The sequence below is a fragment of the Rhinolophus sinicus genome, chromosome 2, assembly GCF_057876585.1.
Source record: "Rhinolophus sinicus isolate RSI-liver-muscle chromosome 2, RSI-T2T, whole genome shotgun sequence".
NCBI classification, from domain to species: Eukaryota; Metazoa; Chordata; class Mammalia; order Chiroptera; family Rhinolophidae; genus Rhinolophus; species Rhinolophus sinicus.
The window spans coordinates 141,426,519-141,439,290 of NC_142502.1; the positions used below are offsets into that span (position 1 = coordinate 141,426,519).

The 12,772-nt window shown below is 41.4% G+C and overlaps 1 protein-coding gene across 1 annotated transcript; it reads left to right on the forward strand.

Moving 5' to 3' along the window:
* Positions 1 to 283: 283 nt before the first annotated feature.
* BMP10 (bone morphogenetic protein 10) lies at positions 284 to 9,803 on the forward strand. The gene is made up of 2 exons (XM_019718378.3): positions 284 to 677; positions 4,327 to 9,803. The coding sequence occupies exons 1-2, from the start codon at positions 344 to 346 to the stop codon at positions 5,265 to 5,267; spliced, it is 1,275 nt and encodes a 424-aa protein (XP_019573937.2). The 5' UTR covers positions 284 to 343; the 3' UTR covers positions 5,268 to 9,803.
* Positions 9,804 to 12,772: the final 2,969 nt, after the last annotated feature.

Here is a 12,772-nt window from a genome sequence, read left to right on the forward strand (position 1 = left end):
GAGAAAATTGTCCTATCTCTTAGCCAGTGTCAGAATGTGGAAATGTTTACAAAATGCTCATTAAAAGAAAAAGGGATTGGGAGATAGCAACAAAATCTAGTGCACAAGTTTACACTAGAGAGATAAGAAAGGCTAGGCCCCTATAGGGGATTTTGTTATCCAATTACTGCAACCTGACTTTTGGAGGAAGAGGAAGAATGGTAGGGGGAGGGAGAGAGAGGGGAAGGGTTTCCAAACTTGTCTCCAATGACATGAGACATTTACGCTCTGCAAGATAAAACTGCCACTTAGAGCCTAGGAGAGCTAAACCTTCCTGGGTTGGCCTGGGGGCTTGAGTAGAGTCATGGGTTCTCTGGCCCTGCAGCTGTGTGCTCTCCTCTGCCTGGCGGCTCACTCTGTTTCTGGCAGCCCCATCATGAGCCTGGAGCACTCACCTCTGGAAGAAGATATGCCCCTCTTCGATGATGTCTTCTCAGAGCAAGACGGTGTTGACTTTGACACACTGCTGCAGAGTATGAAGGATGAGTTTCTCAAGACATTGAACCTGTCTGACATCCCTCTGCAGGATTCAGCCAAGGTGGACCCACCAGAGTACATGCTGGAACTCTACAACAAATTTGCAACGGACCGGACCTCTATGCCATCTGCCAACATCATTAGGAGTTTCAAGAATGAAGGTAAGTTTACATTTTACTGATGAAATTTGGCTGGGATTATTTTTTTCAAGAAGGGATAAGTAAATTTACAATGTATGGGAGTAATGTAGACCATAAAGGTAAATACATTCATAGGAGGGTGTGTGTAGACAGATACACAAAACAATGCACATTAGGGTCTATATCATTTTTATGCTTATTTTCCAAATTGTATTAAGAGGTATTAAAGAATATCTTTTAATCCAAAGCCATGATGAAGTATGTACCATTTTGACATTGTAACTGAGTCTTTAAATTTTTAAAATTTGGACAGCAAGTAATACAAAAAACTTAATGTTGGTCTACTACTATACCTTTATATTTTTCAGTTTCCACGTGGCTTTTGATTGACAAAAATTTGTCAACTTTTACTTAAAATGAAAATAGACGAAAAAAAACACAGAAAGTTGTGATTTGTGTTCTGCTCAAACTTTGGATGCGTTTCCATTTTGTGACCTTATTTAAGAACTGTTCAAACAGGAAGGAAACTTGTATTTGAGAAATTCTTCCTAAAGTTTTGCTGCACTTGATATGACAAATATATCCTTGAAACACTGTTTATAGTTTCCAGGAAGTGTGCATGGCCCACTTAATTATCCAGCTTATTTCTGTGTCTTATGAAGAGTAATGCACAAGCTTTGAATATCAGCGGGAAAAGTGTGTGTGTTTTTTCTCTCAGATCTTTATTCAGTAGCTAAAAACAACAACAAAAACCCATCTAATGTCTATGGTAAAAGCTGTGGGTTCAGAAAAACTATTTCCCAATTATGCTTTTATAATCATTAACCAGGTACAAAAAAGGGTTTAGATCGATATTGGCTAGATATTCTTAAACGAGAAAGGTAGTGTCAAAGAAATAGCTCAGGGTTTGGAATTTTGAGAACAGGTTGACTTAGCAGTTGCAGGTAATTTCTCTGAACTTCAATGTCCTCATCTGTAAACTGGGGATAATATACCGTATAACACAATTGAGCAATTTAAAAAAAGTTATGAGTAAGAAACATTCCATTTGCTATGAAAAGTGGGACAAACATCAGTTATTACTAATGAATTGCCTACATTCTAGGCATTAGAGAACATGGTGAGTAGGTATCCCTCAGTCCTAGAGATACCATTCGCCTTAAAAATGTAGTTGACAATCAAAATTTCTAATATTTAGTAACATATTGGCTATGTGCTTTAGTAACATAATGGAAATGGGAAGCTGGAATTACGGAGTCCTTTGGAGGTGGGTCTGAATAGAAAATGAACAGCCTCCTCCTGATGGGAACACTTCCTTCCTAACATTGCTGAGCGCGGAGCTAAGCCCTAGTGCCTGGCTCAGGGTGAGTGGGAAAATTCTCGCATTCCCTGCAAAAGAGGAGTTTTTCAGTTCCTACTTTTCCCTGGGAGGATTTGGATGCTCCAGGTCAGGAAGTGAGGTTTACAGAGTTACTAGAGATCAGCAAGGGCAGTACATCTGTCTGTGAACAATCCAGGCCCCCCTCACCCCCGTGGGTGAAAATGCTCAGCCCCCCAGGACACAAATCCTGCACTGTTGGCTACCGTTGTCTCTCTTAGGTTTGCTCAGTGCAGCCGCCTAGGAGTCAGACCAACAAAACAAAACAAACTCCCAAGCCCTCCAAACCTAGCTAATCAAGGGAAAACACTTGCCACTTCCAAGGTGGAAAAAGCCTGACTTCTATTCCTACCACTGCTCTGCTGTCGTCTGGGGGAAGTCAATTTTATGCATTGAGGTTCAATTTCTTTTGGTGTAAAATGAACAGAGTAGCAATACCTGCATTGTAGGGACATTGTAAGAGTTAAATAAAACAATGTTTGCAGAGCACCTGGTATATGAAATTTGTTCAGAAATGCGTCTCCTCTGTCTATTAGCTACTACATTTGAACATGCACAGTGAACTTATTTTTAACAGCTTTATCGAAGTATAATTGACATACAATAAATTGCACATATTTATAGGGTGCAATTTAGGTTTTGACATATGTAAACAGCCACTGAAACCATACTAGAATCAGGATGGTGAACATATTTATCACCACCAAAAGTTGCCTTATGCTCCTTTGTGATCCCTTCCTCTCACTACTGTGAGCTTTTATTCTGCACTTTTCTCATGAGTCAAGCAACCAGTCTACCCCCCTATTTTTGGTCTTCAAATGTTCCTTGTCCATAGGGAGTCAAGTCTCCTCCATTCTTCTAATGGGGTGGGGACAACTCCCAAGCTACTTGAGGTAATAAAGACATATGTTGTACCCATCAATCAATTTGGTCTGATGCCCAGAATCATCAACTAATCAATATGTTCAAAGCTCTGTCTCTGTTTAGGGCATCGTGGCAGATTGAAGGCATACAAGGAACTTTAAGCTGTGGTACCTGCCAGCATGATGACAGTCTAGTTGGGAACATCCATTCACAAAAAGACAACTGAAATACAAGGATGTAAATGGCAAAGGTCAAAGGAGAGGTAGAGAGTAAGCACTCAAGTGACTGAGAGGGAAGTAAACTTCCAGGGAGGTGAGGAAAGGAAGGTTCCCCAGGGAGGGGTCACAGCTAGGTAGGTGGAGGTGAGGGAATAGGGCTTTCCAAGGATCAGAAGAACCTAGCCAAAGGTGCAATATACAGTAAAGCAAAGGAGTGTTTTGGCAAGTGGTAAAGATATCAGTCTACTTTAAACAGGAGGATTTGCAATGTATTTAGTCTTTCAACAAATACCAATTGAGCAATTGCAATGTTCCATGCACTGAAGATGATGAATGGGAGTAATGACTGCATCAAGAGGTTAAGACCTGGTTATAGTTGGTTCTGGGAGCCATGCTAGAAAGTTTAAACTCATTCCATTGACCAATATAATGCACTCCCAAAATCAACTGCTGTGACCCCCGTGGCTTATGGCTGTCTTCTTGACCTTGTCAGGCTTTAGTGTCTAGATCAGGGGTCAGCAAACTTTTCCTATAAAGGACCAGATAGTACATTTCTAGTTTTTATGGGCCATATGTTCTCTGTTACAACTATTTAACTCTGCCATCATAGTGCAACAGTCATCACAGACAATACAGAAACGAATGGGTGAGGCTGCGTTCCAATAATGCTTTATTTCCAAAAACTGTTGGCCCGTGGGCTATAGTTTACCATCCCCTGGTCTAGATGGAGGTCTTCAGGAAGACCAGTGCCCAGACAACTACGTGGGATCTCCACCAGTTACAAATGGAAATATGACAAGCCATGAAGGCCTCATCCTTGAAAAACTTCAAGAAAAGAACCACCACCACACATTTCATTTGCTAGCTCTTCCCTGGTTAGAAAAATTGAGGGCTTGCCCATAGTCTCCAAGGCCCTGCCAAGTTCTATAATTCTGTGGCTGACAGGCTATGCAAGCAAGGCTGGGTGAGTTTTCTGCTGTTCATTAGGCTGCCATTTTCCATTTCAGTCGTGGCAGTTTAACGCAGTTTAGCATTCTACCATTGACCTCTCAGTATTTTCAAAGAATGCTAACATTCTTAGTTTTCACCAATATCTCCTCATTCTCGTTGTCTCAAGCCCCCTCATGGACAGGCCCTCTGATGACATAAATAAGTATCTGCTTTTCTCTGCAACATACTGCAAATCTGATTTTTGTCTTTTATTTTCCAGATCTGTTTTCCCAACCAACCAGTTTCCATGGGCTCCGAAAATACCCTCTCCTCTTCAATGTATCCATCCCTCACCATGAAGAGGTCATCATGGCTGAACTCAGGTTGTACACACTGGTGCAAAGAGATCGCATGATGTATGAAGGAGTAGACCGAAAAATTACCATTTTTGAAGTCCTAGAGGACAACAGGGACATTGAAGGTGAAAGAAACATGCTGGTCTTGGTGTCAGAGGAGATCTATGGAACCAACAGTGAGTGGGAGACTTTTGATGTCACCAATGCCATCAGACGTTGGCAAAAGTCAGGTTCATCCACCCACCAGCTGGAAATCCACATTGAGAGCAGACACGACAGAACAGAGGACACTGCCAGGGGACAACTGGAAATAGACACCAGTGCCCGGAATAAGCATGACCCTTTGCTTGTTGTGTTTTCTGATGACCAAAGCAGTGAGAAGGAACGGAAGGAGGAACTGAATGAAATGATCATCCATGAGCAATTTCTGGAGCTGGACAACCTGGGCCTGGACGGTTATTCCGATGGACCTGGGGAAGAGGCTTTGCTGCAGATGAGGTCAAACATCATCTATGACTCCACTGCCCGCATCAGAAGGAATGCCAAAGGAAATTACTGCAAGAAGACCCCACTCTACATCGATTTCAAGGAGATTGGCTGGGACTCTTGGATCATCGCCCCACCGGGATATGAAGCCTATGAATGCCGTGGTGTTTGCAACTACCCCCTGGCAGAGCATCTCACACCCACAAAACATGCAATTATCCAGGCCTTGGTCCATCTCAAGAATTCCCAGAAGGCTTCCAAAGCTTGCTGTGTCCCCACCAAGCTAGAGCCCATCTCTATCCTCTATTTAGATAAAGGTGTTGTCACCTACAAGTTTAAATATGAAGGCATGGCTGTCTCTGAGTGTGGCTGTAGATAGAAAATGAGTTGTGTAGCTTATTTAATAACTGTAAATGTGTATATTTTGTGTTCTTATTTAATAAGATTATTTAATAAGGGTGTACAGATCATAGCAGTTGCTACCTTAGGGAAAGGCATAGGTCAGTTTGGAGAAGGAAATGCATATTTTGCTATACAGTCTCATCCCTTCCAATCTGTTTTTCTTTGGACTTGTCATTTCCTGGCAGTGCCATCTCTAACAGCAAGTGGCAAGCCCATACTACTTGTCATCTACATCAATTTGAAAACAACAACCCCTATGCAGATATATGGTGTAGAAAGATAAGGTATTTGTGTATGTATATGTGTACATAGATAAACTTATAAAAACTCTTTTGGTTCCATAGAAATGGATTAGACTCACACACGTGTATGACTCAATCAAATGTGTATTAAACGCCACTGGTATGTTCTCAGTCACCTCCTCTCTGAGTAGGATTCATGTCAAGATCATTTGCACCAGGAATTTAACCATCCTAGGAAGTATTACATTTCCTAAATAGTATTAGGAATGTAGGCGTGGCTTTTGTCAGTTGAGTTTCTGCTATTGCTCAGAGCAGCAGAGCCTAGTAAAGGATGCTGCAGGTTTGAGGAGATGGGTTATTGAGACAAACCAATTGGCTTTGAGAGGCAGTGGTCTTAAGGTACAATAGCAAAGAATGAACCCATGGGGCTACAGTGTGCTCGACAGGGCAGTGCCTGGTCAAGAAAGAAAAACTTCAGGGTGACACCTGTTCCTGAGAAAATAGGAAAGCAAGGCCATGCGTGTTGACCTTTATTGCTGCAGAGGGTTGAGGAGGTGGAAGGCGGCTCATAGGGGAGGAGAGGAAAATGACCTAAATACTATCCTAGGATGTGTTTTGTAAAATTATAAGCAATTCTAATTGGAGAATGAAATCTTTTGGACAAAATAAAATTATCAAAGACAAAGAGGAGGAAAATCAGAAGGGATCTGTCTGTTGGATCTTCGCTTCTTACTATTTTTCATCAATTCTTAGTATTTCTCCATTGCCTCTGCACCTCTCCTCTTGCTTTTCCCACCTTCCCTCTTCCCTCTTTCCTCTTTATCCCATTTCCGTGTCCGTTCTCTTCACTGGCCTTCATTGCTCCTCCTGTGAGCTGGAAGGGAATACCTGAAAGCATTTATTTCTGAATGAATGGAGTTAGTGCTCTCATTTCTAGATTTTTAAAGCCCTGATATTTAATTTGATTTTCTTTTAATAATATCCGTTATATAAAGTTTTGTTCATGAAGAATGCTTAAGGAAAAGGAAATGAGAATCCAAATGGATCTATCTAAATAAACTAATAAATAGGCACACAAGCAAATGACTTGAAAGCTAAGCCTGCAGTTTGAAATCAGGTTTGCCCCATGGTAGAGACCCTGTAGCCATCCCATTCTGCACTCTTCCTGTTTTGGAACTGGCCAGAACTAAGGGCCTGGGAAGTGTTCCTGATAGGAATGGTCTGGTAGGTCCCCAGTAGTTGGCCAGTAGGAAGGACACTGAGACTCTGATGTGGTCTTGTCTGCCCCCACCCCCCACCTCCCTGTGTCCCACTCATGCAAGATCACGCGCTTTCTGCAGGAAGAACCAGAGCAGAGCAGTTCTCCAACAGTTCTGACACCTCCAGGCAGATGACACAGATGGTTCACGCTACAATCAGGAATGTGATTTCCAGTACATTGTCCCCCACTCACCCCGTTGAATTCTTCCTTAAGAAGTCTGGCATTTTCTTTTTTTTTGCCCTGGGAAACCATCGACATCCCTTTCAGAAAACTCTTGGGGTTATAAACTCATATTGTACTAGTAAATAGAGCCAAGGAAGCTATTTTGAAGGACATTTTGCCCAATTTGGACCTCACCTCTATACATCTGGATATACAGATTCTGAGAGCAAACAGAGGGCAGATGCTGGGGAATTCATTGTCCCGACAAAGTGATATTCTCACCATCAGTGAGTATACAGTGAGAGACAATTTGAGTTGGCCATGCAACTCAGAATCATTCATTTATGGAGTAGCCTCCACATATAATGGTGTGTGTGTGTGTGTGTGTGTATGTGTGTGTGTGTGTAAGTGGCTTTGGATAGACACGCTTAGAGCCCTCAGTGGGATTGGTGCACCCTTTACAGGCACGGTACACACTGTATACTCATATACTCTATGGTACTTCTTATCCTTTCTAAAGGACACTGTAATAGACATACATTAAAATGTTGGCTGAACAAGATAGCGTTGGTTAGAAAAAGATCAAGTAAAATTTTCTTTATGTCTAAAATATGTGGTATGCTGGTAAATGCTTCACAGCCAGCAAATACGCTCTGGTGTGTGGATCTCAGTGGTATAAATACTCCTACCATGGCCTATTTCAAGCTACCAATATGACGTCAAATGGCTTGCAAAATTCCTGAAAACTAACAGTCCGCTCTCGGGAGCCATGCTTGCGGGTGCTGGCACCCTGCTGCTCTTAGCACCCTCATGCTAGAACATAAGATGTACAGGCCCTGTTTTCCTCATGCCCTCTACCGACTTTGCCAGGTTCTTGGAGAAACCTTGTCTCGGGCACTTATCATCACTCTCCTGTGAAGGAGACGTAAAAGTCTAGGTTGCCTGAGATCAGGCTGCGTATCACAGATGCTTCTCCTTTTACCACAGTCCAGGTATAAACATGCACCTCTATGATTTCTTCCTCCCTATGGAAAGAGGGTGCAGAAAGACACATATTGGTTATTCAAATAGTGCTAGTGGCATTTTTTTTTTTTTTTGCTTTCTTCTCATCAAAAATTGAAAAGACATAAACTATAAATAGAGTCCTTCCAGCTCCCATCAGGCCTCTCGCAGCATGCCTGCAGCTCTCCAACATTGCTGCATTCATGCGAAGCCATGAAATTATCACATCCTTGGAAAAATAGAGTCACAGGCCTTGGCTACATCCCACACCAGTCTTTTTTACACGTTTATGGCTGAATTGTCATCACCGAAGTTGATAAACCCAGGTGGCTCTCAAGGAAAATTGGAGCAGAGGGATTTGGGCCACCAACAACCAAAATATTCATGTAAAAGTTTCTAGGTGTCCTGCTATTTATTGATGGATATATTTATTTTTGTAATATAGTGTAGAATACCAAATATTTTATTTTTATGTTTGTGATTCCCTCTTGACTGTAATAGTTTTCTGTGCTTTTCAAATAGTACCTTCCTCAGAGTATGACTCCTTTACAATACATGGCCTGCAATTTCACTCTCTCTTTCTGCATCAGAATTTCCTGTTATTTTTAGGGAGCCTTGCCATAAACTTACCACCACCTTGTATATTTGCATCTTATAAGTATGCTGTGAGCCCCTTGCCATGTTTACTGATTTGTAAATATGGCGAGTTTTAATTTGTAAATATGGACAGTTTTAACTGAAGTGTAGGTGTTCCAGAAAATATTTAACTAATAATTTGTCATGTGGTTTCATGAGTTGACACTGTCATTTTCCTGTTAGAGGCAAATGTTGTCAGGCTGTGAGGGACTGTGGATTGCTGTTTGGCATTTAATGGGGGCTTTTCACTTCCAAACTAGGCGCTGCCCCTCTGACTGTATCCATTGCCTTCATCGGCCCACCAATTCAGAGACTTGATTGGACAAATCCATTTGTAATTGGACCAATGACACTCTAAGTGTAAAAAATTGTTCACATAGTCATTCCCCAAAATGTCCATGTCCAAGTGCCCAGTTCTTTCCCTGTGTATAATTTTTGACCTGGGACATTAATGGTAAATACTTTTCCCAGAACTGTCAATAATTGTTTTGGTATTCTTTCGAATCCATATTCTTTAAGTAAAAGATATTTTCATAGCAAGGGATTTCACATATTACTTCTTACTGGACTCACGGCAGCCTGTTCAGCCCCACAGTGTTGTGGCAAAACCATGTACAATTCATCTGTAACACAGAAAGGACGTTGCCCTTTTTAAGGATTGTGGATCTTTTCAAAGAGTCACCATGTGTTGTACTTGACCCTTTGTCATCTGGTGAAAAAGGAACACTACTGTGACTTCTTGCCCCCAACAAACACATTTGATTTCACACATTAGATAGAAGGATAGTAGATAATGCTGTACCCTTGCCACAGAAAAGGGTGTTTCTGGGTGTGGAAACATGCCCATAAGGGTATAACCGCATCAGGGAATGACCTGGTGAGGTTTGTTGTGATCAGCATGCTTCTGTCACACACGAGCACTGGTTCTGTGAGTGTCTGGCCTGGTTGCAGGGAGGACATGGACACGCTCGTGCCCACCTAACCGATGTCCACAAACATGGAAAATCATCTAATACCACAGTCACACCAAGCAGCTGAAGGACATTCATTTTTGTGTGTAAAACTTGTTCATTATCTATGTCCAAATTTATGTAGGGATTACCAGATGAAAGGAAGGTGGGAATAAATATTTTACACTGTGTTCATAAATCAAATGTGTACATTCAGAGTTATCTTGTTAAATAAAATGGAAAAATTATTTTGATGATAATCATTTGCAACTTATTTTTCCTTGAGATGAAATCTTTTTTGCTTTTCTCCTTTGCTTTTTTGTTTGTTTGTTTCCATTTCACAGTATATGCAGATGGAGTCAAGCTTCCTGCTATATTAGTAGAATATGGCCTGAAGAAACAATCAGTTGGTTTTAGCTTCTAAGTGATCTCACCAGAGTGAGAATCTGTTGTTGTACGGGTCTCCCATTTTACACAACTTTCTGTAAATCCCATGAATGCCAGACACACACATCAAAAATGAAACTGGTTCTTTTGTCTCAATAACTGGGAAATATTTCTTCTTTGAGTTTAGAATGAGGCAGTTAAATAACAATTACTTTGGGAAAAATATTTATGCTAAATTTCACTGAAATTTGATTATTGAACCTCATAGAATCTCAGACTTAGAAGGGACTTTTAAAAGTTATGTGGCGGGCCCCCCTCTCTCCAGCAGCCCACCAAAGCCTTTCTCATTTCTTGCAAATAATTAGTAAATGTTAATAAAGAGAAGGGAGCGCACTACCTTCTTAAGGGCACCTATTCCATTTTTAAAGGGCTCTACATCAACTGTACTCAGTTTAATAAATAGTGTAGCTCCTTATGCTCAAAAGTCACTGCAGGAGAGACGGAGGTAGGTAGACAGTTGTTAGAGAGTTTTTCCTTATATGGAACTGAAGTCTTTCTTTGTGTCCCTCATAATGTCCCAGTTCATGACTCTTAAGGCTGCACATACACATCTAATCCATCTTCATGACAGCGTCTCAGTTTGCAAATAGCTCTCTTGTCCTTCTGGATCCACTGTTAGTAATTTCCTGCAACAGTGTGTGTCTGAACACATGTCCAGACACAGTGAGCTCCGTTAGTCAGATGGAAATACATGGAAAGCCTGCACTGGGTGTAGACCTGCCCCTGAGTGGGTAACAGGCCTGTTGGACGACAGACAGACCCTGCTACCTGTTCTGGAAGGAAGTTCATTCTTATGGCAGAATGTGGGAATGGAAGGGCATAAATACAGTCCCAGGTGGACTCAATTCCTTCCATCAGACAATCATCCTGTACCTCTTTTGGGGGAATCCTCTGATGTCCTGGCTGACAGGCTATATCTGGCAAGTGCGTCAGCAAGGAGCACAGCCTTTGTCCCTCATTATCAGGACAACTGATAAGATGAGCAAGACAAGTATTCTAGTCATGGAGGAAAGGGAGCTGAACCCAAGTTGGGGTTTAGGCCAAGACTGAACTGAAAAGGCCTGAAAAGCCATTCTTAGTCTCAATGTTGAATTCTTTTGCAATGCATTCATTCTCTTCTGTAAATAATTCCATTTATGGATGTTTCTCACAGTGTGGTGCCTGGACTCATTCTCCATATGTGGTCTGACCTGAGCACGGCAGCACAGAACCAGCCACAGTTGTTCTAGGAGTTTCTAGTCTACTGATCGTCTGGGATTGCATTGGGCACACACAGCTGCCAGCTATTTGGTGTGAGGGTGGGGGAAAGCGGAAATTATTTTCAAAGCTCAGATTATACATGGAATAATATGTCACAGTTCCTAATAGTGCTCCTACTGTGAGTTGATGTTTGTGCTGTTGCAGGAAAATAATGCCATGAGACTGGCTGCATGTGACTGCAGTACCATGGATGAGAGCCCACTTTTGCGCAGAAGTGACTATTTGTGAAGAAGGGTCCTATTTGGAGAAGGTGAGAGCTTGTTAACTTGGATGGTTATAAATGGATTATGCGATTATCTCCGACTCACTCTCCCGAACTGTCAGTTTACAGGAACCAGTCCCTGTTCTCTCGTAACCTCCCTCAGACCATTCACACAGATCCAAAGTGCTCATCTTGTCCTGAGAATAAAGCCCAGAATAAAGCACAGACATCCAAATTTGTTTTTACTCTTAAATGTGATTCTGAGAATCTTATAAAAAGTTTAGGCCACTCAGTTAAATTGAGATTTTTTTTTTTTTTTTTTTGGTGGGAGGCATGAAACCCCACGGCTTCAGCAGAAAAATTTCACTCATGGGATACAGCCAACTTTTTTGCACAGCACGAGAATGGTGTTAGAAAATTCAGTTTTAACCCCTTATTAGTATTCCTGCCTAAAACGTATAATATATCCTGGCCAATTATGAGGAAATATCACATGAACCTACTTGAAGAACATTCTACAAAATAACCAGACTGCACTCTTTAAAAGCATCAATGAAAGGTAAAGAAAGACTGAGGAACTTTAAAAAGACTAAAGAGACATGACAACTAAATGCAACACGTGACCTGGCTTGGATCCCCGACCCTCCCAAAATAGGCAAAAAGGACACTATTTTTGTTTGTTTGTTAAGTTCGCTGCAGCTCAGCTGGTAGTGTCTACCTCTATCAACTGCACACTCTGAACTGACGTGCATTTTAAAAAACCTTCTGCATAGTTATTGCTCTTTTTCTGAAGCTGTGAGAAGTTGCATGGGAAGAGTATTGGGCTTTTGCCCAATACAATGTCTCAGAAGCAAGCGTGCAGCATTAAAAATAAGACCTTTGCCCTGTAGGCAAACTCAATGGAAGAAACAGAGAGAGGGGAAACTGCTCATCAGTGTGGCAAACCTAATGTCAATACACGAGCTGCAACAAAACATTTTTCCTGAAATAACCAAGCTCAACATTACATTCCCTGAAAAGAAGCATGCTTTTCAGACAGTAAACCATCTGTTTCAAGTGTTTAGAAAACAGATCTCCAATCACTGGTAAGTTAAACTTCCTTATACCCCAGTTCAATGTTTGATAAGGGAAGAGTGCTAACAGGATGGGAACTGAGTTACTATATTAAGAAAGTCAGCCAGAACAAAAACCAGCCCCCCTGCAGTTATTTTGTTTATGTTCCAGACTCATCTGTTTTAATTAACATAATATTTACATGAGACCAGCTCCTGTGACATCTTTTGCTGCAATTGTCACATGTTTTGCTCTCTGTTTTTGTTT

Coding starts and splice junctions, on each gene's coding strand:
- BMP10 (XM_019718378.3), top strand. CDS start 344: ATGGGTTCTCTGGCCCTGCAGCTGTGTGCTCTCCTCTGCCTGGCGGCT. Junction 678..4,326: donor TAGGAGTTTCAAGAATGAAG/GTAAGTTTACAT, acceptor TTTATTTTCCAG/ATCTGTTTTCCCAACCAACC.